This window comes from Camelus bactrianus, chromosome 11, assembly GCF_048773025.1.
Source record: "Camelus bactrianus isolate YW-2024 breed Bactrian camel chromosome 11, ASM4877302v1, whole genome shotgun sequence".
NCBI lineage: Eukaryota > Metazoa > Chordata > Mammalia > Artiodactyla > Camelidae > Camelus > Camelus bactrianus.
This window is the reverse complement of record NC_133549.1, coordinates 34,004,554-34,028,406: the sequence shown is the minus strand read 5'-3', so window position 1 is coordinate 34,028,406 and position 23,853 is coordinate 34,004,554. Positions and strand designations below refer to the sequence as shown.

Below are 23,853 nucleotides of genomic sequence, written 5' to 3'. Positions count from 1 at the left end.
TAAGAATTTCAAGAGAGCAGAGCATTAAGCCAAATCTGGTGCCCTTCTAAGTATGGCCTTGTGCAGCTATACAGGTCACACGCCCACGAAGCTGGCTTGGGTCCACGGGGCTAGAAAGGGCAGGTTAGAAAAGAGATCTGGAAGGCAGAGTCCTGGGACTTGGTGATCTGTTGGGCATGGGAAGTGACAGAGCAATCCGGCTGACCTTCCTACACTGCTGGTCAGGCCACTCTAGCACTATCCCCTTGGGCAGCCCATGATCAATTTCTACTTATCAGTATGTTTAAATTTCACCCCTGCCCCCTCCTCCTGCTCCCTACCCAGACCTGTTTCTGTAGGGTCCCTGTCTAAAGGTGTCACCAATCACTCAATCAACCTCTACTCCTCTCTCCCCATCCCAACCCTTCCGGCAATTTACTTCCTGAATGTCTCTCCCATCTGTGTGGCCTGCTATCACTGCCAAGTTCCTGCAGGCCCTTATCAGCTCAGGCCTGGATTACCCAGAAAAGCCTCCTATCTGTCTCCCTGACTCCGGCCTGGACCGCTCCCCCTATTCTCAAATAAAACATCCATCCTTCACAGTGCCACTTCAGGGAGGCCCCTGAGTGCTCACCTGACCAGGTCACTGAGTAACAGCCCTCATCCAGGACTGCTCAGCCAAAGGAGAAGATCCAAATGCCTTAAATGGCACACAAGTCCCTCTGTCGCTTGATCCTGCTTAATTTTCTAATAAATACCAGAAATGCCTTAGTCTCCCACGTACCTCCAGCACATACCATGCTGGGTTATTGTTTTTTCCTCTACCTCAAGCAGTTCTCTCTGCCTGGAATGCCCTCCCCTTTCCCTCTCCAGGGCCTGGCTCACCTCCATTTGTTCATTGCAGTTCACCTCAGCTCTCCTTTGCTTTGGTGGGGTGGGGGTTTCTCCAGGGCCCCACCCCTACCCCATGGCACACACCTCCACGCTGGATGCTCCTCCACGCTGACTACAGGACCTTAAAGAGACCCAACCTCCTCTCTGGACTGGGGGGCAGCTGGTGCAGTGTGTCCTGCTCACTGGCCATGTGGGTGCGCCACACATGTGTGGTTCTAGGCTGAAATGTCTGCAAGTGTATGGTGACACTGGAGGAGGAACAGATTGCAGGGAAAGTGGGCACAGATAACCCCAGAGAGGAAGAAAACCCCTACATCACTTCTTCATTAAGACTCCACTGGCAGGGTGAGGCCAGCGCCCCTGACTGAAGGCAACTGAGACCCAGAGGCAATGCCAGCTATATGGTATCCGATTTCATTGCATTTGATTTTAGAATTTGATTTCTGCTTCCCTTTAAAAATCTCATTCCCCTCCGTCAATAGTCAACAAGCCCCTCCCTAGTGGAGGCAGGCTTCTTCCCTCAGGCTCACAATAAAATAGTAGGTCTTGAGTTTGAGGGGAGAAGCATGTTTCCGTCACACATGTCCCTGCAGCTAACAGGGCACAGAGCCGACCCTTAATAAGTACTTGCTGAATGAGTGAATCGTGTCCAGTTCCCGAAGACGGGATAGGATGCCTGAAGCTGCTGGGGACTGGTGGGGGCAGACAGCCTGGGATTATACTTGATCCACAGATAATCCCCCAAATCCAGAAGCCACCTGGACAGTTGGCTGGGCTGAGCACCATCAACCATGCATGTCGATGCTGCAGCTGATTTCATGACAGATTTTCCTGGGGCCAGAAAACCGTCCCTTAAAACACAAATATTCTAATTATTATTGGGAGGGTGACAGAGAAAAAGACCACCCAAGGTGCAGGATCCATTTGTGGGGATTAATTGCTGCTCTTTTCTCACCATCTTTACTTTTGGGTACTTTTATTATGGAAAATTTCAAAACATAAAGAAAGGTAAAGAACCCCCAAGTATCCATCACTTCAACGATTACCAACACGAATCCAATCTCGAGTCATGTACAGCCCAGCCCTTGAAGCAAATCCCAGCTATCATCTCATTTCCCGCGTAAAGACCGGTAAGGCTCGAAATGTACTTCTGATTCATCAGGGGGCACTGGCCGAGGGCGCCCCTTGCTTTGCCTACCGCGGTGCCTGTCACAGCCCCCAGCAGGTTCTGAACCTACGTCTATGAAACTCAAAGGGCGATGGTGCGGCGCCGGCTCTGCCTCCTCCGCTTCCTCCTCTTCCCGCACAGCGTGGGTCACCTCGGCTTCGTGGTGTTCCTGACACCCCCACTGGCAGCCCCCGGTGATGCGCGAGTGAGTGTCTCTGCTCAATGCCGCAGAGAGCGCAGGGAGGCGCCAGCCACTTCCTCTTTCCCCGGCTGACTAACGCTCAGCGCCGGCCCCGCGCGTCCCGCTCTCCGGGGGCGTGGCCACAGCCAGAAGGGGCGGGGAAATACCCATATTCGGCCTTATATGGGCAGCCACGTCACGGGCCGCACACTCATTCACATAAAACGCGGCGCTGCTGGCGGAATCCCCGGCTTCTGGGGCGGCGAGTGGCCGGGCCGGGCGCCTAGCGTGCGGGGCGGGAAAGAAGAGTTGAGCGGCCGCTCCGGCGCCAGACTCGGTGGGCCGACCGCATCCCCGCGGGTCGCCCTCCCGGGCCTCGCCGCGGGCACCCTGGCTGTGGGCACCTGCGGGGCGCGCGGCGCGGGGCCGCTGGGCGGCGGTGGCGGCATGAAGGTCACGTCTCTCGACGGGCGCCAGCTGCGCAAGATGCTCCGCAAGGAGGCGGCGGCGCGCTGTGTGGTGCTCGACTGCCGGCCCTACCTGGCCTTCGCCGCCTCGAGCGTGCGCGGCTCGCTCAACGTCAACCTCAATTCGGTGGTGCTGCGGCGGGCCCGTGGCGGCACGGTGTCGGCGCGCTACGTGCTGCCCGACGAGGCGGCGCGCGCGCGGCTGCTGCAGGAGGGCGGCGGCGGCGTGGCGGCCGTGGTCGTGCTGGACCAGGGCAGCCGCCACTGGCAGAAGCTGCGCGAGGAGAGCGCCGCACGCGTCGTGCTTACCTCGCTGCTCGCCTGTCTGCCCGCCGGCCCGCGGGTCTACTTCCTCAAAGGTGAGCGCTTCGGGGCGGCGGTCCCCTGTCACCCTCTCCGCCTCCACGCCGGGACGGCCCTGGGCTCTGGGATACCCTTCTGGCGCCGGACCCCTTCTTCGACCCTGGAACCCGGGAAGTTCTCCGCTGGGTCTGCATCCTGGGGCTTGACGTGCGCTAGGGAGGGCACTGCCAGTGTCAGCACTCACAGCTTCCCCCTCCCCACCGGTTCCTCGAAAGCGCCGACAGCCTGTCGGCGGGGTGGGTGGGACTGCTTACGCAGCTGGGGGCGCTGCTTCTTAGCAGCTGGGGAGGTGGGGGCCGTCGACTTGTGCTGGGCTCGGGTCCCGTTTCCTGGCGCGGGTTTCACCGCTCTCGCTGGGGCCTGCGCTCTGAGCCGTCCTGATAGATCTGGCGGGATCAGCAGGTCGCGACCTTACCCCCCCCCCCCAGCCCCAAGGAGCGTGGCGCCGCGGTGCCCCCTGCCTCCCGCCTGGACAATTAACATACGTTAGGCTGTGTCTTCTTCGACCCTCTTGCCTTTTTGACCCTGGCGAGTCCCTCCCCTTCCTTTCCATTTCGTTTTATTGCTTTTTATTGTTCCTTGGCTTCCCCTTCTCCCCTCCTAGGCCTTTCTCTTGCTCAGTTTGGAGCTGACAGCCTTCCCACCCTTTTCACCTCCTCTCCCCCGCCCCGGGATCACCCCCTGGAGGAGTCCCGGGCCAAACCCGGCCGGCCGCTGTCTGGGTGGGAGGCGTGCTGGCTAGGGAACCAGGATTTAGGAGAGGTGCCACAGGATGGTTGTAAAGGGAATTGCGTCGCCTTTGGTTTGAGGACCCCCCCCCCCCCAGAAGCTGCGTCACCAGTCTGCCCCTTACACCTGCTAGGGGAGATGATTTTGGTGGTGGTGGTGGGTGGGTGATTGACACTTAAATTTCTGGGTCACTTTCCATGACTGCTTCCGCCTTGTATTTGAGTCCTTTGTAACCTTATGAAGATTTAGCCTGCTGTACAGAGATAAGGACTCAACCCAGGTAGTGCCCCAGGGCCCTGGCAACTCTGGTGTAGACACCTCCAGATGTAACACTGATTCGGTTCAGAACTCAGATGCAGTGAGCTGAGAGAGTGAGGGCGCTGTTTAAAACCGTGCAACTTGGGGAGTTTTACACACTCCAGGCCAGGAGATACCAGAGGCACACAGGCAGCTCCCATCTCTATTAGCACCTCTTGCAGACTGTCCCCTGTTGATTCCTGTTAGAGAAACAACGGGCAGAAGATGATAATCTTTCCCCTCTATCCAGCCTCAGCCCCTAGGGAATGGAAACATGCCCTCCAAGCTCTGCAGAGGTTGGCCCCTGATTTCTTTGTCTTCCTGATTTTTTTTTTTTTTTTTTTTTTTTTTTGGTCTCCTGTTCTTAGTACAGGAAAAGCTTCTGCCTCTCCAGTAGCATGAAAGATATGTTCCAGGAAACCCCTCTTAGTCCTATTCTGCTCCCCACCCCTCTCCAAGGGGGCTATGCTAGCAGTTTAGAAGTTATTGTCACAGGAAGTAGGCAGCTCTGTAGAATCACATCCCGGGAAGATTAATGTTTAAATTTTTTAAATGAAAGTAACATAAAGCATAAAGGCTGTACTATGAAAAGTGCATATTCTGTACATCCTAGGACCCAGTTCCACTCCCCCTAGACAATGGTCAACTATTTCTTGTTCGTCTTTAGATAAATTAATTTTCCATGAGTATCTTAAAAATAGAATGATTGTGTATAGTTCCTGTTCGTGCCTCTTTCACCTAACTAGGTCTTGAGAGATTTGTCCGTATCAGAGCATACATGTCCGATTCACTTTTAAACCCGTCCCCTGGTGATAGCCAGTAAGTAGGTTGCTTCCAGCCTTACTACTTGAAGCAATGTGGGAGAGTATTTGTCCAAATACTTTTGCATGTGCACTATCTTTCAGTAAAATTATGAGATTGTCAGGGCGAAAGTTATGTCCCTTTTAAATTTCAGGAGAAATTGCTTGGTACTTACCTTTATAACAGTACTAAACTTTTAAGTTGTTGCCAAAGAACATTATTTCTTTAACTCATGTCCAGATAAAAGTTCAGGTTTTTAATCTGGTGGCATCTCAGATCGTGGGAACAGTGCCTTTTACACTTCCCTCAATGTTTCCCCCACCCCCTAAAAAACCCACTAAAACGAGACGATAACTGAATGGAATTGTCAGTGGGTATTTATATAGTGTCCTTGCACTTTGTCTGCTCCTCTGGCAGTGTGGTGCTGATCGAAAGCAGAATCACTCAAAAGAGCGTTGAAGCAGTCAGAAGAATTGCCATGGCTCTTGCAACTCAAGTGAGGCACCAGAGAGGAATGTTTCGCCTCTCCACCCCTCAGATGGGAGTGGGTGAAAGACAGAGACCATCTAATCTGAAGGACTTGTCCTGACCCCAACTTGAAGAGGCAGGGCACTGTTTATCTGTTCCTCAACGACACTAAGACTCTTTGTCTGCCTGCCTTATTTTGTCAACAGGCAGGCAGGACCCAGCCCACACCCGCTCCTCCTGTCTGTCCTCCTGGGAGTCGGCTCTTAAGCACTCTATTTAAAGCCAAGAGATGGGGTGGCCTTCAGGCTTCTCTTTTCCAAGCCTCATTCTAAAGTTTGAGAGGACTGGGGACTGGGCCACTCTTGCTTCAGATTCCCATCCCCTGACACTCAGTTTGTCTCCTGCAACTCAGGATGTTGAGGCCCAAGCACAGGAAGTGATCTACTGATTGAGGACACCTCTCACCTCTTCCAAGGAAGCTGTGGGTCAGTTTAAGTCTGGCATTCTGTCTGCTTCCTAGGAAGGAAGGGGGCCTAGGGCTATGGGGGGAGGGGAAACTAAGCCACAGACACCTCCACACATTCTACCTCACCGCCTGTCATTGTGACCAGGAACTTGGTCACTGTGGAGGTCCAGAAGCTTGGGGAGGGGGGCGGGCAATGGGCTGTTTGTCGAAGTGACCACAGGGGAGATTTGGTTGTGCTAAGTGGGGGCGGAGGCAGTTCCAGCAAGCTGAGAGGAAGCAGTAATGGCAAGATGACTCATTCTAGGAATTGGCTGCAGCTTCTGGGAGGGAGCTGGAGGCTGCCATGTAATCCATTAACCATTTGTCTGCTGCAGGGGTTTAAATAGCCACCATGTGGTCCATTGTGAGGTATCACAACACCAAAGACCAAGTTAAAAGGGTGACCTCTTTGAAAAACCACATGGTCTCAGAATGCTTATTTAATTGATGATTTGACCCAAGTGAATTCTCTGGGCCAGAAAAAGAACTGGGTTTTCTGGAGGCTCTAGGAAGTGCCTTAGGTCCTTTTGGATTGGAAGCAAAGGGTTCCCCCAGGCAAGGCTGGCCTGTTCCCCAGTGGCACCTGGCATTCTGAGGTTTTGAGGCCAGTTTTTCTTTTGATTCTTCCCCACCACATGTATGGACCTGAGAAGGGTTATTAATACACTCAAGTTTCTGTGACTTGGTCAGAGAGCAGTTTTTACCTTACATGATCCATTTGGAGAAGTTTAAATATAGCAAAGATTTTTACAGAATCATACCTGCCAGTAGTTGACTTACTGATTTGAGGGCATGTGTGTGGTTGGGGGGGAAAGTTCACCAGGGGAGGGTAATAAGGAGATAGAAATGGGGAGTAGGTGGTCATCAAGGGGAGAGAGAGTTTTTATTTAAGGGAGTGAGAATTAAGTTCCAGAGGCCTCATTCCTCCAGTTTGGTTTGGAAGGTTATTAACTAGATTGATTACTCTAAATTGGGCCTATAGAGAAGATTGTCAGCAGTGTTCTTAGCACCTTGGGAGAGAGAGAAAGGGCAGGGCTGTTTTATTGCCCTGAGTTTAAACCTCATGTTAGCTCCCATTCCCATATGAATAGAGGGGATTTATAATCCAGTTTAGAGCTCATGGGCTAAGGGCAAAACAGACCAGTTTAGGAGTCTGTTTCACGAATTAATGAAATTCTGCATAATCACACCTGCATTTTAGATAGACAAGAGAGAAAGTAGCTATCCTTTTCTGGAGAGATTTGCTTAATATTTGTCAGGTGCCAGATATATTCCCTTTCACAGTTTAAGCTGCTTCTGATAGACACCAAAAGTTAATCATTGCCTCTCTGAACTATAGCTTTTGTGTGTGTGTGTGTGTGTGTGTGTGTGTGTGTCCCATTTCTATTCTAAAACTATTACTTGTTTTGGTTCAATTGTTTTAGATGACCAGAATCTATAGTAGCTTAATATTTTTGACTGTTCCACACTCAGGGTATTGATCAATTCTTGGCATTTTCTGACAGCCTGAGAAAAATCAATGCTTACATCTCTCTTGCTTTTTTCTTGTAGGGGGATATGAGACTTTCCACTCAGAATATCCTGAGTGTTGTGTGGATGTAAAACCCATTTCACAAGAGAAGGTTGAAACCGAGAGAGCCCTCATCAGTCAAAGTGGGAAACCAGTGCTCAACATCAGTTACAGGCCGGCTTACGACCAGGTACATGGCGTGGAAGTGGCATCTTGGCTCTGGTCCCCGCACAGCACCGTGACTTCCCCTCTCCCCACTCAGCCACGCTGGTTGGTTCTTTTGCGGATCAGGGAGTTGGCAGAGGCTTCTAGCTTTAGAGAGCCTCTGTTGCTTGCCAACTTGAGTTTCCATCCAAGAGTAAATGGGCTTCCTTCCAGCAAATAAGCTGACAAGAGCAAACGAGCCTCAGGATGCTTGACGGCTTCTGGAGGAAAAGGGAAGTGAAAAGATACATTAATACTAGCTGGCCTGGGAGGTGCAGAGAAGCTTTGAAATATCAGTTTAGGTTTCTCTGAAGACGTTTCAGAGCTGACTTTCAGGCTACCTGCGTTGATCTTCGTAATTGTTCATGTTTTGCAGTTTCTGCAAACCAACCTGGTACCTGTCAAGGCGTTTCTTGTTGGTATTTTTAACTGAGATGGGGCAGGAGGAACATTGGGGGAGGGTTGTAGAGAAACTACTGTTTGGATGGCTAAGCAGCCTTTCCAAAGGGTTTTTGATGCTTATAATTCCATAAATTCTGAAACCAGAGGAGAGCAAGAGATAATAGAGGATTTCTTGTGTCTGCAAACATGAGTTTTCTCTTTTCGTTCAAAGAATTGTACTTTAATTAAAGGAAGGAAAAGTGGAAGGCTTGGTCATGGGGTTACCTACGATGTAGGAAGATGAGGGAGAAGCAGGTGAGGACTCAAATCTGCAGAAACCAAAGATCAAAACCCACCTTCCCACTTTACAGAGGGAAAAACTGTCATGGCTGGTGGGATGATTGATTTCGTCAAGAATCCTGCAGCAGGGTTCATGTCAGCACTAGGCCCAGAACCTCCTTCTCTTAACTCCCTGTTCTGGTTTTTTTCAGGACCCTGTTCTTTTTCCCACATGCCTTCTTTTGGAAGAAGGCCATTCTAGGCACCTGACTTGGTAGGAGGATCTTTTCAAGTTCTTCCCACAGAATAAGAACACATCCAAATCATAAGAAGGAAGATTTCTAGACGCTGCCTAAAATGCCAGCTGCCCACCACAAGCAGAGCTCTGCCCTGGGGATAACCTTCCAAGGACAGCCAGGTGGCCTTTCCTTGAAAGGGATCCTTGGTCAGGAGGAAGCCTATTAGCTTGGCAAGGTGCCAGGGTTATTATTTTGTTTGTTTTCCTTTATTAAAATTACAGTGTATGATGAACCCTTAGCTTTCAAGCCATGGGCATCCGGCTTAGCTGGATTTCTATTTTTGTTTGTTTGTTTGGGTGGTGTTTCCCCCCTCTTTTCTCAGAAAGTGAAAGAGAAATGAGAATTTGCAGGATGTTGTGAAAGCATAGCAGACCTTTGGCCAAGCAAGGACCGGGGAGGCCCTGATGTGTCTCCTGGGTTCATCTGGGGAACCCCCCAGCGTTTCTTCTTAGTAGCGCTTCTGCACTGAGAGAAGCCAGGCGAGGTCATGTTAACCTTTGGGGTTTCTGAAGGCCTTTGGTGTCTTCCTCTTGAGTCTAAAGAGAAGATTCAAAAAAAGGAAAGAAATGTGGTTTCAGGGTGTGGGGCTAAGCTCCAGAAGAAATTGGATAGGATCCCAGGCCTGTGGTGTCAGCATTTTCCAGCCACTAAAGAGATGAGAGATCTATGTAGGTACATCTAAAGTGTTAAGCTCAGGGACCAGCTAATAAAAATACTGGTTGTTACTATTGTACGGTCTGTAAAATCCTGTATAACTTTCTTTCAAGTGGCCAGACTTGCCTTTGCTTTAAACACCTGACTTCTCAGGAAAGAAAAAGCAAACACCACATGCAGGGTAATTTGAGAATTGCCTGCTGCCGGCCCTCGTCCCCTGCCGCTTTCCCTGTTGTGGGTCTGCCCCAAGGTTTCCATTCCACTCTTATTCCAGGACAGGAAATAGAAACACAGGAGGCGGATGGATGATACAGGAATGGCTCCCAAAGGCACAGCCACTGTCCCCCTAGACCAGTGTTTTCCCTCTAAATCCCCAGGGGCTCCCATTGTTCCAATTATGGAACAATGGCTTTTCCTGCCACCCTGGAAATGCTGAGATGGCCAGAGCCAGACTAGCTAGCAGTTCTTTTTAGCTTTGCCTCAGGGGTAGATGGTCTCTGGTTCTAATGGGGATCCTCCTTAACTAGAAACCTGCTGTGTGGGTGGCCTCCCAAAAGGCTGAGGATGTCAGCATCTCTCACCAAAACTCAGCCCCACTTGAAGAAGAGCAGGGGTGGAGGACGCCCCTCTGCTCACGGCCTAACAGCTTTTCTTTACCTGAGGATCCTGGGTGGATCGTGACTATTCTCGCTTTGGAGAAGCGTACTTTTTTGGAGGGGTGGGGCTAGGGGAGGAAACCCATTTAACCTCCCTGAGATCCAGCTGCATCTTAGGGTTCACAATGTCCCAGTTTTGATGAAAGACATTATATACAATATCTGGATTGTGAAGAGGGGAGCTCACCTTGTTGAACCCTTTTCTATTTTATCTAGAAAGAAACCAAGGCTGCCCCTGAGGTTAAAGGGCTTGCCCTGGCACTCTCAGGGCAGCTAGAACTTCCACACGGGCCTCTTGAGGCTTCCATCACAACACACGCTTCTCATCTTGTCAGCATAGGAAGGCCGCCGGCATTTCCTACCATTTCGATATATATATAAGAAAATGAAAATCTTGGCTGTGTGGGATTTGCTGTCATTGAGTCACAAGGCAGTGATGTAAGGTAGAGAGTTTGCCAGGATGGAGGCTCCACCCACACTCGTGAACTGCCCTGCCTCTGAACCTTCTCTACCTGGAAACCAGAAAGGGAGCCTCCCACCTTAAAGCAAATAGGTTAGGTCAGGGTTGTTTTGCTCCTCTCCCGAAAGAGCCAGCCAATCCAATATTTCCTGGTTGTCTTTTGCCCCTGCTTCCAGGGCGGCCCGGTTGAAATCCTTCCATTCCTCTACCTTGGAAGTGCCTACCATGCATCCGAGTGCGAGTTCCTTGCCAACCTGCACATCACGGCCCTGCTGAATGTCTCACGGCGTACCTCCGAGGCCTGCATGACCCACCTACACTACAAATGGATCCCTGTGGAAGACAGCCACACAGCTGACATCAGCTCCCACTTTCAAGAAGCAATAGACTTCATCGGTAGGTGCAGCCATTCCCCCTCAGCTGTTTTGGGGACCCCCCAGGTGTTCTTAGATTTCAATGTACTGATGGGGGCTCCCTTCACTGAGAAGAAAAGCATCTTGTTTGTGCAGCCACCACAAGTTGGAGCCAAGAAGGGATGCATCTACCAAAAAGGCAGAGGGAAGGATTTGAGTTGCTATTAATAGGGGCTTTAATTTGCAAGATAAATGAATTAATATAATTTTATGGCTGGACTCATTGCCGCTCTTGTTAGTGTTTCTGGCTGGGCAGGAAGTGGGGTGCATGTGTGCGTGATGCTTCACATCAAGGAAGCAGGGGAGGGAAAAACCACCCAAACTGTGCTTCTACGTAGGTTGGGATATTTTTAAAAGCAAACAGAAGGAATGAGAGAGCACTACTTACGCATTGAGCCCCTGGGGCTCCGGCAGCTTTCCATGGTTTTTGGCAAACTGCTTTGGGGGCAGTCTGTTTTGCATTTCAGCTAATTTTGGATTGAAGATAGCACTCTTCTCAAGCCCTGTGCTTTATGCACAGAGAAGTTGGCATATTTTTGCATCCTTTGTATATTCTGTGAGGCAGTTATCATTTACTCCATTGTGTAGACCTGGAAACCTTTGGTCCCTCTGCCTGGAGAGGACTTTGGGTCTTGGGATTCCAGCTTCTCAGTGTAGCCTGGATGGTTCTCTTTGTCTGATATCTTTTCTTCCCCATCCCTCTCCCTCAGAGGCTAGGCTAACTGTTGGGTCTCAAATTTGCGAGACCCACTCCCCATCCTTGTGGTCCTGACCCCTTTCCTTCTTTCCCTTTAAACATGCAGAGTTGTTGAAGCAGAGAAATGTTCTTCCTGCTTCTTGCCCTGACGGATGTTGGAAGGGAAAAGGCAGGTGTTGGGTGCAGCAATGATACTACTTAGTGCAGGGAGCCATTAAAGGGTCCCCTACCCCGTCAGCCACATGCTGGGCCCCCTTGGCTCCTCGCACATGGTTTCTACTGCACAGGAAACCCTATGAGAAACTCACCAGAGGCAAAGGGCCAAGCCTGCCCTCCCTGGCCCCTGAGCCTCTAGGCTGAACTGAGTCCTTTGGAGTTGCTGAGAGGCAGCCAAAGTGATGGGTTCAGGGTGAGAAACCCTTAACTTGTTCTCCCTGTCCCCGTCCCTGGGAATGCCTTGCCCTTCTCAGGCTGTTATTTAATTACCTGGATAGCTACTCAGTGAGATCATGAAACCCGCCCCCATCTGCTTCCCAGAAACCTCCCTCCCCATCTTATGTGTGCATTGTGTTTGTTTATATACATAACTGCACAAACCCACAGCTTTCTGAAAGAACATGGGATGCTTTTCCCCAGACTCCTTGGCCTGCTGAAGGAAGGAGGGGCCGAGGCCAAACCAGGCACTTACCCCTTCCGAGGGCCACATGAAAGGCAAGCCCTGAGGGGTGGAGTGGGATCCAGAAGCAACACATTGTAGGCCCTTTGCTTTCTGAGATGTGGCTTTGGGCCAATTAAAAGCTACACTACTCGGAGGCCAGTGGAGGAGCAAAGGAAAATCGGAGTCACAACCCTGTGGTCTTAGGGACTTAAGAGTCCCCTTTGAACTCACTTACAGGGACTTTCTTCTTCCTTTTGAGTCAGAGACTGTATGGGGTGCACCTCTCATGAGCTACCATGGAGTATCCTTTGGGGTTTTCACTCTGATGGGATTCCTCCGTGATCCCTCAGAAACTTGATCTTTTTGATCTTATAGGTACATTTGCAAACTTCTTGAACTTGAGGAGGGAGGTGGGTAAGGGGGCTGACCTTTTATTTGCCCTTCAAAATCTTAAATGCTTTTGCATGCTGTGGCCTTACATAATACCAGGTATATCTAACTTCCTGTGATGTAATTGTTTCCCCACTAGCAAGAGAGGGAATTGGAAAGCCTTTTTTGTGGTTTTTATTTGGTATGTAAATATATTTAACCTTTTACCTCTGCCCATTTTTGGGGGAGGAGTGGAAAAGAAATGGAGGGCACCCCACCTTTTGTCATATTGGGCTAACGAATGCTAACCAATGGTGGTAGCTTTATAGCAGTGACTCCCATTGTTGTGCAAGATGGAGTTTGCCAGAGCCATTTATATCCTTCGTCTAGTAAGCGTCACTTAGCCAAGGCTATAATTAGTGGCTGTGCATTATTTATTGTATGTTTGGTTGGTGGGAATCCTTGGGGCTGAGCCAAGCATCCTGCCCTGTGACAGCCAAACAAGGGTGGCCGGGGAGACTGGAAGGCCTCTACCAGGATGTGGGCTAGGTCATCGCCTTTAGAATCAGACCCCCAGAGACAAATTGCTTCTCTGAGTCAGTCTTTGAGCCTGGGACCCTCTCAGAAAAATGTGGATGCCCAGTAAAAACTTACATTCAATTTCAAGGATTTTTCCAAAGACCTCTTGAAACCCATCCTATCCGTAGAACCCAAGTTAAGATGGCATCCCCAGGAAGCAGGTTATGCCAGGTCTAGTGCCTCTAGTGGCAGAACCTGTGCAAGAATCCTGAAGAACTGGGAAGCAGCTCTAAGGGTTGTAAAGGTCCTATGGAAGTATACATCATTGGGAGACCCCAAAAGCTCTATCCTCACCAGTGGGGATTAAAGACTGGCAGCAGACTCATGTGGGAACATAGCATAGCGGTTAAGCAGGTAGACTGTTTGATAACTAGGTCATTTTTTTTAAAACTCCTTTAATTAAACCAATTGTCTTTGGGTTCCAATCCCAACTCATTCCCACTGTTTTTCCTTTCTTCCAGACTGTGTCAGGGAAGAGGGAGGCAAGGTCCTGGTCCACTGTGAGGCTGGGATCTCCCGCTCACCCACCATCTGCATGGCTTACCTCATGAAGACCAAGCAGTTCCGCCTAAAAGACGCCTTCGATTACATCAAGCAGAGGAGGAGTGTGATCTCGCCCAACTTCGGCTTCATGGGCCAGCTCCTGCAGTATGAGTCTGAGATCTTGCCTTCCACGCCTACCCCCCAGGCTCCCTCCTGCCAAGGGGAGGCAGCCGGCCCTTCGTTCATAGCCCATTTGCAGACACTGAGCCCCGACGTGCAGGGTTCGTACTGCACATTCCCTACCTCGGTGCTGGCACCAGTGCCCACCCACTCGACGGTCTCAGAGCTCAGCCGGAGCCCCATGGCCACAGCCACATCCTGCTAAAACCAGGATAGAGGAGCCAGCCCAGCCCCACGAACAACTGTGATTTTGTATTTTGACTCATTGACATTTCATACCTGTGCAATACTGAAGACCTCACTCTGTCCCGCTGCCCCGATGGGACAATGAGTGGTCACCAGGTTTGCAAACAAACTTCAGACTGATCTCGGGGATAGGTTCTCGGGACCGAAGGAAGGCCAAGCCATTACAAGAGCACACACGTGCTGACTACTGTACTTCCAGAACCCCTGCCCTCAGGACTGCCCGGCCTTTGCACCTCAAAGTTCGCCTTTTCATTTCAAGCATAAGGCAATAAATACCTGCAGCAACTTGGGGGAGAGCAGTCGCAAGACCAGGAGAAAAGGCAGTAACAAAGCCAATTCACCTTGAAGGAAGCACAATTTCCACCTTACATTTTTAACTTTGGCAGCCTCGGGATCTGTCTCTGTTGCTTCAGGGCATAAGCTGATCTGGTCACCATCTAGTCGGGAAAGTAACCCTACAGGGCTTTAGGGAACACAGCGTATATGCTGATTTGAACCCTCATATGTTTTCGAGACTCCATCCTGAGTCCAGTGGAGTCAGCTGGGTGAAGTAGACGGTAACAGCCTGGTTTCCCTTTCGCTGTGGGTTCTTCCCTGACTTTGGACTTCGGCATGATTCTTACTCATACTTGAACCTTTCTCGTTGCACCTCTCCTCAAAGCAACTCTTGTGTTATTTGAAGAGTTCTTTAGACCATAGACCAAAAATCACCCCTTTGAGGTGGTGGCAGTAGGTGCCAGGAGAGAAAGGGTACCTACTGCCTGGGTCAGTGGCATTGAAACGGTCGTCACCCCAGCTTGCTGTCCTTACACGTGCTTGTCTCGTCTCTGGTGACACATGTTTTCCTCCCTGCCCCTGGGGGTTGTCTTCAAGCTGTTGACTTCTGGGATTTGCAGATTTCTCAATGTGGTACTACTTCTTTTTTTGTCTGTAGGTTATTTCTCCAGGGGAAAAGGCAATAATTTCCTAAAATCCATATGAATGTGAAGAAAAGCAGTATGTTACTGGTTGTTGTTGTCGTTATTGTTGTATGTTGTTTTTTTATAGTGCAAAATAAAAAGAGTAAAAAGAAAAAAGTGCTTCTTCATGTTGGTGAGTTGGGCAGGGATACATTGAGGTGGGGACCCAGCCTGCCTCACTGGGTTTTACTTCCAAATGAACCCCAAGGGTGTGCAGCTGGAGGCATGAGGCTGTGCATTTGCTCACAAGCTTGCAATCTTGACAATGATACAGAACAGTGCTTTCCAACTGAGAGGCTTCCCTGAGCAAGCTTGCAAGACAATTCCTTAGGCGCAGTCTACATGGAGAGCATCCGCCTATCCTGGGCTCTTCACTTCCATGAGCCCCAGGGAAAGAGTCCACCTCGAACCTCAGCTTCTTCATGTATGAAATGAGTGAACTGAGCTAGATGATCCTAAAAGTCCCTTAAAGCTCTAGGCCCTTGATTCCAGCCAACCTGAGGTCAGCTTCCTCCCTCCAAGCTGGTGGTCAGCCTCTGCCCTCCAGTCCCTGGCATACAGCAGACATTCAGAAAAGTTTGGGGAAATGACCAAGGGACAGATAAGTGAACTAGGTGAAGATTCACCTTAAGGTCCTGTTCTCCCTCTTTATACCCTTTGGAATTAATTTTTCCAGATAATACCCTCAGGAGTTCCTAGGTAAACCCCTCGATGACTGGGTTTAAATCCAAGGCTGAATCAGCTTGCCTTCTGAATAATTTTCTGTGTGGTGTTGGAAGGAAGGGGCTTATCCCAAGGCTTGTGCCTCTGCTCCAGCCTAACTCTTGAGGCCCCTGTTTCCTAATCAGGGGGAACTGGAAACTGGCTGGGATTTATACCATCACAGGTGCCTGACACAAGGATTCCAATCCATACCCCTTGATTACTGGGGGCCCAAAGAGGCCTCCAGCTCCCTCCACAGGTGCCATGTCAGCAAATAGCAAGAAGGCGGCCGAGCCCAGGGTAGCCCAGCTCTTTCTAAACGTCTCACCTCAGAGGATTTGCTTGAGGTCTTGCTTCCCACACAACTTTCTTTTCCCACAGTGTCCTTGGAAAGTCCTCAGATAAGAATGTCACCCAGACTAGGGAGGCTGCATTTCTTTCAGCCTATACCCCTCACCTGCATAATCCAAGCAGGGCTTCCAGGGGAAGAAAGTGGAGTGAAGAGCACTGTACAGGGAAGGGGAAGTCCTGGGTTCTAACCCTCACTGGGCCCCTAACTCCACTGCTTTGGTGCTAATCTGTAACCTCGCTGGACCAAACTTCAGGGCTTGGTCGACCTGATGCCTGAGGTCCCTGCCTGGTTTCCCATCTCTGAGCTTCCTTTCACCTTTGGAGTGTGTCCCATTGTGCGAGCCTGTCCAGGTGCTGAATGGCTGAAGGGGCCTTGAGAAGGGAGAGGCAGGGAGGGAGAAGCTGGGTGCAGGCTGGGTGATGTGCTAAGCCGCGTCCCACTTGCTGACATTTGCTTTATTGCATTAAAGTCTTTCTCTGAAGGGTGAGTAAGTCCTCTAAATCAGGCATATGAGGATTGCTCATAAGCCAGTGAGTCACTGGAGGGTAAGCCAAGTGAAGCCCCGCAGCTGGGGATGGCTCTGTAACTCTCACTCCCTTAATAGTCTCCTCATTAATTACACCTCCATTTTTACCCAGACCAACTTTACACTGGCTTTCAGTGCAAGGTGGGGAATTAAAGTGGTGTTGTCCAGGTCTTTCATTCCCCAGGTTTTGAAGAAACACCTCTATTGGTCTCCAGCAAGGTTTCAGGTAGAGATGTGTCTGGGAGAATAGAGATGTTAATTCTCCCCTATTCTGTTTCCTAGCTGAGTCTGTGAGCCCCTCAGTTCTACCCTAGCTCCTTAGCTAGGTCTGACCTAGGAACAGGAAATGTGTGAGCAGCTCACACCAGTATGCTGGCAGGAGCCCTGTGTACCGATGGTTCTCCTTTGTGTGAGGACCCAGGGTAAAAATCACCCCAGATAGCAATACCCTGAAAGGCTGTATCTCACGGAGTTGCTGGTGGTTTATCTTCTGAACATCATAAAGTTGATGACTGCCCCTGTTTCCCTCCTTGCTCAGGCCACTAGGCAGCTCAGAACCAAATTTCTAGCCTACCTCTGGCAATTTTATAGGAACGTATGGCATATATTTTGGGTATTGACTCCACCCTGTTTCCATTATAATTTCCCAACTTTATTTTTCTTTTGCTTCCATTTCCAGAGTGACTTTTAAATCAAAGAACAACACTTGGGCCATAAAGATTAAATATACCACAATGCATTTATGGAATGAAGTGATATATAAATACAGAGAGAAGCCTATACCTCCTCAGTGTTGCTACTCACTGTCTCACTCTGAAGGATTTATCCATGGGACTGGGTTCTTTTGCCTTCTCAGTAAATCTGCCAAGTTCTGTATTCTTTCTGGTATAAACCCATCCAGAACCCAAACCTCATGGCTAGGGCCTTGCCTCCGTGTCTTAGAATCTCTGGCACTGCCCTCCACTTTCAACCCTGTATTCTGCTGCTGGTGACCTTCTATGGGGGGAGCCCTGGCCCAGATGGACAGATTGCTCAAAGCCACAATGCAGGTGCTCCTGACCCCCCAACACTGCATGTGATGGATGTGACTCTGTGCCTAGGTAACTATCATCCCTCCGTCCATTTAACACTGTGCACCTGCTAGAACCTGGGATTAGTGGGGAGTGAGAGCTTCAAAAGTACTGATGACTGTGCACTGGACTTTCTGTCCCAGAGTGGGGCTGGCTTCTGAAGTTGAACCCATGTCCCCAGCCCCACATGATCCCCTTCTCCAGCTCCTCTCTTCTTGGCTCCAGCTCCATTGTCTCCCCTCTGGTCCCAGCACGCCTCATGCACAAGCTCCTGGATGTGCCAGCCTGTAGACGTGGCTGTGTTTACCTGGGCTAACAACCTGACCCCTGCCTTGGCTCATCCCTTGGGTCCTCCTGCATCACTTACTACCTTGTTTTGAACACCCTATTAGTCTTGCCCCCACCTCTACCCCCACCAGAGTGTGAAAAGAAGTGAATCTTTTTTAACAGTGAATTCTTATTGAACCCTGGTCCTTTCTCAGTCATTTGGCTAATATCAAAAGTGTATACTAAGCACCTACTATGTGCCACAAAGCAAGATAGGCATGCACACAAGCATTGTCTCTTTAATCCTCGCCACAACTCTGTGCAAACATTTTTATTGTCTCTATTTCCAGATGCACAAACTGAGCCTTAGAGATACTAAGTAACTTGCCCAAAGTCACACATCTAGTAAACAGCAGAGCCAGGGATGAAGCTATGCTATTGATCTTGTATCCCTCTGAGCATCTGGAGTATACAGTAGGCGCTTTTGTCCACTGGGCCTTACTTTTCAAGGAAGAGTCTCCTCGGGCCACATTAAGAAAAAGGGTTTGTGTATAGATTCGAATGGCACTTAATGCCCAGCTCCACTCCACTCCAGCCACAATGGCTTTCTGGTGTCCCTTAAAGAAGCCATGCTCCCTCCTGCCTCTTTATACATGCTGGCTCCTCTGCCTGAAACACATTTCTCCCCTAAATTCACCCTTCAACTAAGTAACTCACACTGGCCCTTCACTTCTCAGCTGAAACATCACCTCTCCAGGGAAGCCTTCCCAGACTTCCAAACTAGGTCAGACATCCCTGTTCAATTTCTCATACTCCCTATCAATATCTTTTCTTCATATTTCATAAAAGTTTAAGAATTATTCATTCATCTGTGATTAATGTTTGTCTTCAGACTAGAAGCACCAGGAGAACAAAGATTACATGGAATTTCAAGAGGCATCTAGCACAGGGCCTGATTTTTAGTAGGTGTTCAGTAAGTACTGGTTGAGTGAAGGAGTGAATGAACAACAAGTTAGGAATGAAAAGCTGTCAGAACCAGAAGCTGCTCTCTTCATCTCTTTCAAAGCCCATGCTATCCTCTGCCCATAAGCTCATAAGCTTGTTAACCCCAGGTGCCACTTTGGACTCCCTCCCCATATCCTAAAGGAAGCAGGTTTCCTAGCTTTAATTACTGCTACCCTATTGGTCAGAGTCCATGTCACCACATCACCTCATTGGTCATTGGTCAGCCTATGGGTGGGCTGCCCTTGGGTCAGGTGTGTACCCTGGGACCAATCAGTTTCCTCTAAGTTCAGAGACCTGCCTAGCTCAGACTCCCTGAGCAGGGGCTGTAAATAAAACAATTTCAGCTAGAAGGTGTGGAGACTCTGCCACACACTTGGCTAACTTGCCAGTAAAGAGTTTAATTAATGCCCACAGACTGAGTATTCTATAAGGTTCCAGAGATGACCAGATAGCCTGGGAACAATAAAACTCAACTCTAGCCCTCCTGTATTACCTCCAGCGAGCACCCTAATATGCTCAATTAAGGTACCTAAATTTAAAATCCTAGTCATATTTATCTATAGTAGCAGGTGAGATCCCTTGCTGCCTACACACCCACCCACCCCCATTCACTTATAAAGTTCATAGAAACCTAGAAGCCACTAGGTGGGAGCTTAAAATAGACCCTTGAAGCATCTGTAGGCTTTTCATTTGGGGCTTCTCCTGCAGCCAGGGGAAAATGTGCTGCTTGAGAGGAATAAACCTCCTAGAGAGTGCAGCCTCAAATATATCTCTATGGTAGGAGGATGACAAAAGTTTATTTCCAGCCCATGAGGAAAAGAACAGTAGACTTAGAATCGGGAAGCCTGGCTGCCAGACCCTGGGGAACCTAACTGCTTAGGACCTTTAAAAAGTTCCTTTAAAAAGCACTTAGTATGGGCAGACTGTATGCTGGCTGTTTTGCATATGTTCTCTCATTTAAGATCCACAAAAGCCCTGAAAGAATGATATTCTTAGTCCTGTTTCACAGATGAGAAAACTGAGGTTACAAACCCAGCCCAAGGTTACATAGCTAGAGCCTGTGAACGTCAAAGCCAGTTACTCTCTCCCAAGGCCATACTCTCTCCGCTACACAGCACTGTTTTCCAGGAAAGGAAATTCAAATACTTCTCAGTTATGTGTCTCCATGTCTCCATCCCTCATATGGGGTTATGAAATCTACTTGTCCTTTGGTGCAGGGTTTCAAGCAATCTCATTGTAATGGTTCATTAACTTTACAAAGCTTTCTCTTCCAATGGTATTGAGTTTAGATTTGGAAGCCAAATTTCACGAGGGACATAGACAAACTAGTGTGTTTACAGATAATGGACAATGAAGGATTGGAGACTATGCTACATGAGAAGAGTTTGGAAAGGTAGTGATGTTTGGCCTGGAGAATAGAGCCAACGGATAGTCTGACTGAAGTTGTGTAGTTTCTAAGAACCTAAGGTCTGGAGTTTCAATAATCTGAGTTTGAATTCCGGCTCTGCCACTTGCTAGCTATGTAGACATGGACAAATTACTTCATCTATCTAACCTTCAAAATTCTTATCCATGAAAGGAGTATACTAATTGAATCTACCTTATGGGTACAATTTTGAAGAGTGAATGTGATGAGAAATAATTGCCTCATATGAGGTCAAAGACATATTAAGTCCTCAGTGAATAGTGGTCATGACTGTTAATTACAATAATTGCAGCAGCGAAGAACCCACTGGTTTGAGGATTGGGCAAGCAGAAGTGGGATTTCTATTGGAAAGTCTCAGGGCCTTTGCACACATGCCTCCCTCTGCCTCATCCCTTCCCTTCTTCACCTGGTCATTTATGGGCCTCCCTGTACCTCACTCATGACTTCACTGCCTCAGGGGAAGTCTTCTCAGATTTCAGGATTCCACATCAAATGCTCTGCTGGTACCTATACCTTCCCTTCAGAGCCCTATCACAATGGGAATTAAATAGTGATGCTCATAATTTTAAAAAATCAACTTTAAAGAGGTATATAATTTACATAGTGTAATATTCACCCATTTTAAGTTTACAGTTAAAAGAGTTTTGGCAAATGTATATTGACAGAGCCATGTAATACTTCACACAATCAAGAGATGGACTATCTTATTCACTCCCCAAATTTCCTTGTGTTCCTTTGCATTTACTTTTCTTTTCCCACCCCAGACTTTGGCAATCACTGATCTGTTTTCCTTCATTACAATTGTGCCTTTTCTAGAATTTCATATAAATGAATCATACAGTATGTAGGTTTTTGAGTCTGGGTTATTTTACTGAGCATAATACATTTGCCATTCATTCATGTTGTTATAAGTACTCATAATCAATTCCTTTTTATTTCTGTAATAGTACTGCATGATATGGATATGCCAACATTTGTTTGTCAATTCACCTGTTGATGGACATTTGGGTTGCTTCCAGTTTTTGTCTATTATATGCAAAGCAGCTATAAACATTCTTGGACATCTTTCTGGTCATATGGTAAGTATATTTCTAATTATATAAGAAACTGCCAACTATTTTTCAACTTGATTATACTGTTTTGCATTCCTATCATTAAGGAATGAGAGTTCCAGTTGCTCCATATCCTCGTTCATATTGGTATTGTCTTTTTTTTTTAAGTTTAACCATTCTAGTAGTATGTAGTGGTAGCTCATTGGAATTTTTAAATTTGTATTTTCATAATTACTAATGATGTTGATAATTATTTCATGTGTTTATTGGTCATTCATATACCTTCTTTAATAAAGAATCTGTTGAAAATTTTCTTCAAATAAGCTGTTTGTTTTATTATGGAGTTTTAAGAGTTATTTATATATTCCATTGACCTATATGTCTATCCTATACCAGTACCACACTATCTTGATTTCTGTAGCTCTGTTTTAAAATCAGGAAATGTGAATCCTTCAACTCTCTAGTCTCCTTTTTCAATATTGTTTTAGCTATTCTGGGTTCCCTGAATATTCATATGAATTTTAATATCAGCTTGTCATTTCTGCCCAAAAGTAAGCTGGGATTTCGGTAGAGCTTGTGTTGAATCTGTAGATTAATTGGGCAAGTGTCTTAACAATGCTAAGTCTTCTGTTCCATGAACGTGGATGTCTTTTCATTTATTTAGGTTTTCTTTAATTTATTTCAACAATGCTTTGCAGTTTTCAGTGTACACTTCCTGCACTTCTATTGTTAAGTGTATTCCTAAGTATTTTTTTAAACCATTGCAAATGGAGTTGTTTTCTTAAGTTCATTACATGGATTGATTTTTGAGTGTTGATCAAACCTTGCATTTCTGGGATTAACCTCACTTTACCATGATGTGTGATCTTTATTATATGTTGCTGGGTTTGATTTTCTAGTATTTCATTTAGGATTTTTACATCTATGTTTATGAGGGATATGGTCTCTAGTCTTTTCTTGTGTATTTGTCTGGTTTTGATATCAGGAAAATTCTGCCCTCATAAAATGATTGGGGATGAGTTCCTTCCTCTTCCAATTTCTGCAAGAGATTGTATAGAATTGGTTTATTTCTTCTCTAAATGTTTGGTAGCACTTACCAGTGAAGTCACCGGGGCCTGAGGTTTTCTTTTTGTGAAGCTTTTTAGCTACCCATTCCATTTCTTGAGTAGATATAGAGCTGTTTCAGTTACTTATTTCTTCCTGAATGAGCTTTGGTGGTTTGTGTCTTTCAAATAATTTGTTTGTTCTATCAAAGTTGCTGAATTCTTTAGCATAAAGTTGTCAATCATATTTCCTTATCATTTTAAGGCCTTGGGATCTATAATAGTGTTCCCTCTCTCATTCCTGATATTAGCAATTTTTGCCTTTTCTTGCTTTTTGCTGATCAGTCTGGTTGGAAATTTATCAACATCATTTGCATTTTCTAAGAACTAGCTTTTCATTTTCATTGATTTTTCCGTACTATTTGTCCATTTTCTACTTCATTGATTTCCACCCTTATCATTATCTTCTCTTCCTCCTGTTTACTTTGCGCTCAATTTACTCTTCTTTTTCTAGTTTCCTAAGGTGAAAATCAATCATTGATTTTATACTTCCTTCTTTTACTAATAGAAACCTTGAAAGGTATGAATTTCCCTCTAAGCATTCTACACTTCTTGATATGCTGTATTTTCATTTTCATTCAGTTCAAGATGTGTTTTGCTTTCCCTTGTAGTTTCTTTTTTTGATCTGTTTGATTAATTTCCAAAATTTGGGGGATTTTTCTAGATATCCTTCTGTGACTGATTTCTAGTTCACTTCTGTGGTAGTCAGAGAACATACTTTGTATGATTTCAGTTCCTTTAATTTATTGAGACTGATCCCAAATACAGTCTGTCTTGGAGAATGTTTCATGTGCACTTGGAAAACAAGTGTGTATTCTGCTGGTTTTGAGTGGAGTGTTCTGAAATGTCAGTTGGGTCAAGGTGATTGAAATGTTGTCAAGTCTTCTATATCCTTAGCGATTTTCTGTCTACTCTTCTACCAGTTATTGAGAAAGGAGTGTTAAAGTCTTCAACTAAAATTGGAATTTACCTATCTCTCCTTTCAGTTCCCTTAGTTTTTGCTTCGTGTATTCTGAAGTTCTGTGAGGTGCAGCAATGTTTAGATTGGTGTGTCCTCTTGATGAATAGACCCCTTTTTTGTTATGAAATGTCCCTCTTTGTCTCGTTCTGGTCCTTGTTCTGTTGTCTGCATTGCCTCATATTAATACTGCTATTCTACCTTCCTTTCAATTACTGTTTGCCTGGTATCTTTCTATTTTACTTTTAACCTACCTGTGCATGTACACTTGGAGTTGTTTTCTTGTATGCAGCATGTAGTAGTGTCTTGCTTTTCTTATCCAATCTGACCATCTCAGTCTTTTAAATTACCTTTAATGTAATTACTGATATGGTTAAGGTTAAATTTACTATTTCACTGTTTGTGTTCTATTTGTTTCCTCTGTTTTTATACCTTTTTTTCTCTTTTCCTTCCTTTGGACAAATTGAATATTTTCTATAATTTCATAGTTTCTCCACTGTTGGCTTATTGGTT

The 23,853-nt window shown here is 47.1% G+C and overlaps 1 protein-coding gene across 1 annotated transcript; it reads left to right on the top strand.

Annotated features, from left to right (window-relative positions):
* Window positions 1-2,373: 2,373 nt before the first annotated feature.
* DUSP5 (dual specificity phosphatase 5) lies at window positions 2,374-14,997 on the top strand. Its single transcript, XM_010969785.3, has 4 exons — window positions 2,374-3,048; window positions 7,404-7,552; window positions 10,472-10,691; window positions 13,473-14,997. Exons 1-4 carry the CDS (start codon window positions 2,406-2,408, stop codon window positions 13,877-13,879), a joined length of 1,419 nt encoding a protein of 472 aa, XP_010968087.3. The 5' UTR covers window positions 2,374-2,405; the 3' UTR covers window positions 13,880-14,997.
* The last annotated feature ends 8,856 nt before the right edge of the window (window positions 14,998-23,853 follow it).

What these genes read in the sequence shown, in the direction of transcription:
- DUSP5 (XM_010969785.3), top strand. Translation starts at nt 2,406, where the DNA reads ATGGGCAGCCACGTCACGGGCCGCACACTCATTCACATAAAACGCGGC. An exon ending in GCGGGTCTACTTCCTCAAAG is followed by an intron (nt 3,049 to 7,403) that starts GTGAGCGCTTCG and finishes TTTTTCTTGTAG; the next exon opens with GGGGATATGAGACTTTCCAC. An exon ending in AGAAGCAATAGACTTCATCG is followed by an intron (nt 10,692 to 13,472) that starts GTAGGTGCAGCC and finishes CCTTTCTTCCAG; the next exon opens with ACTGTGTCAGGGAAGAGGGA.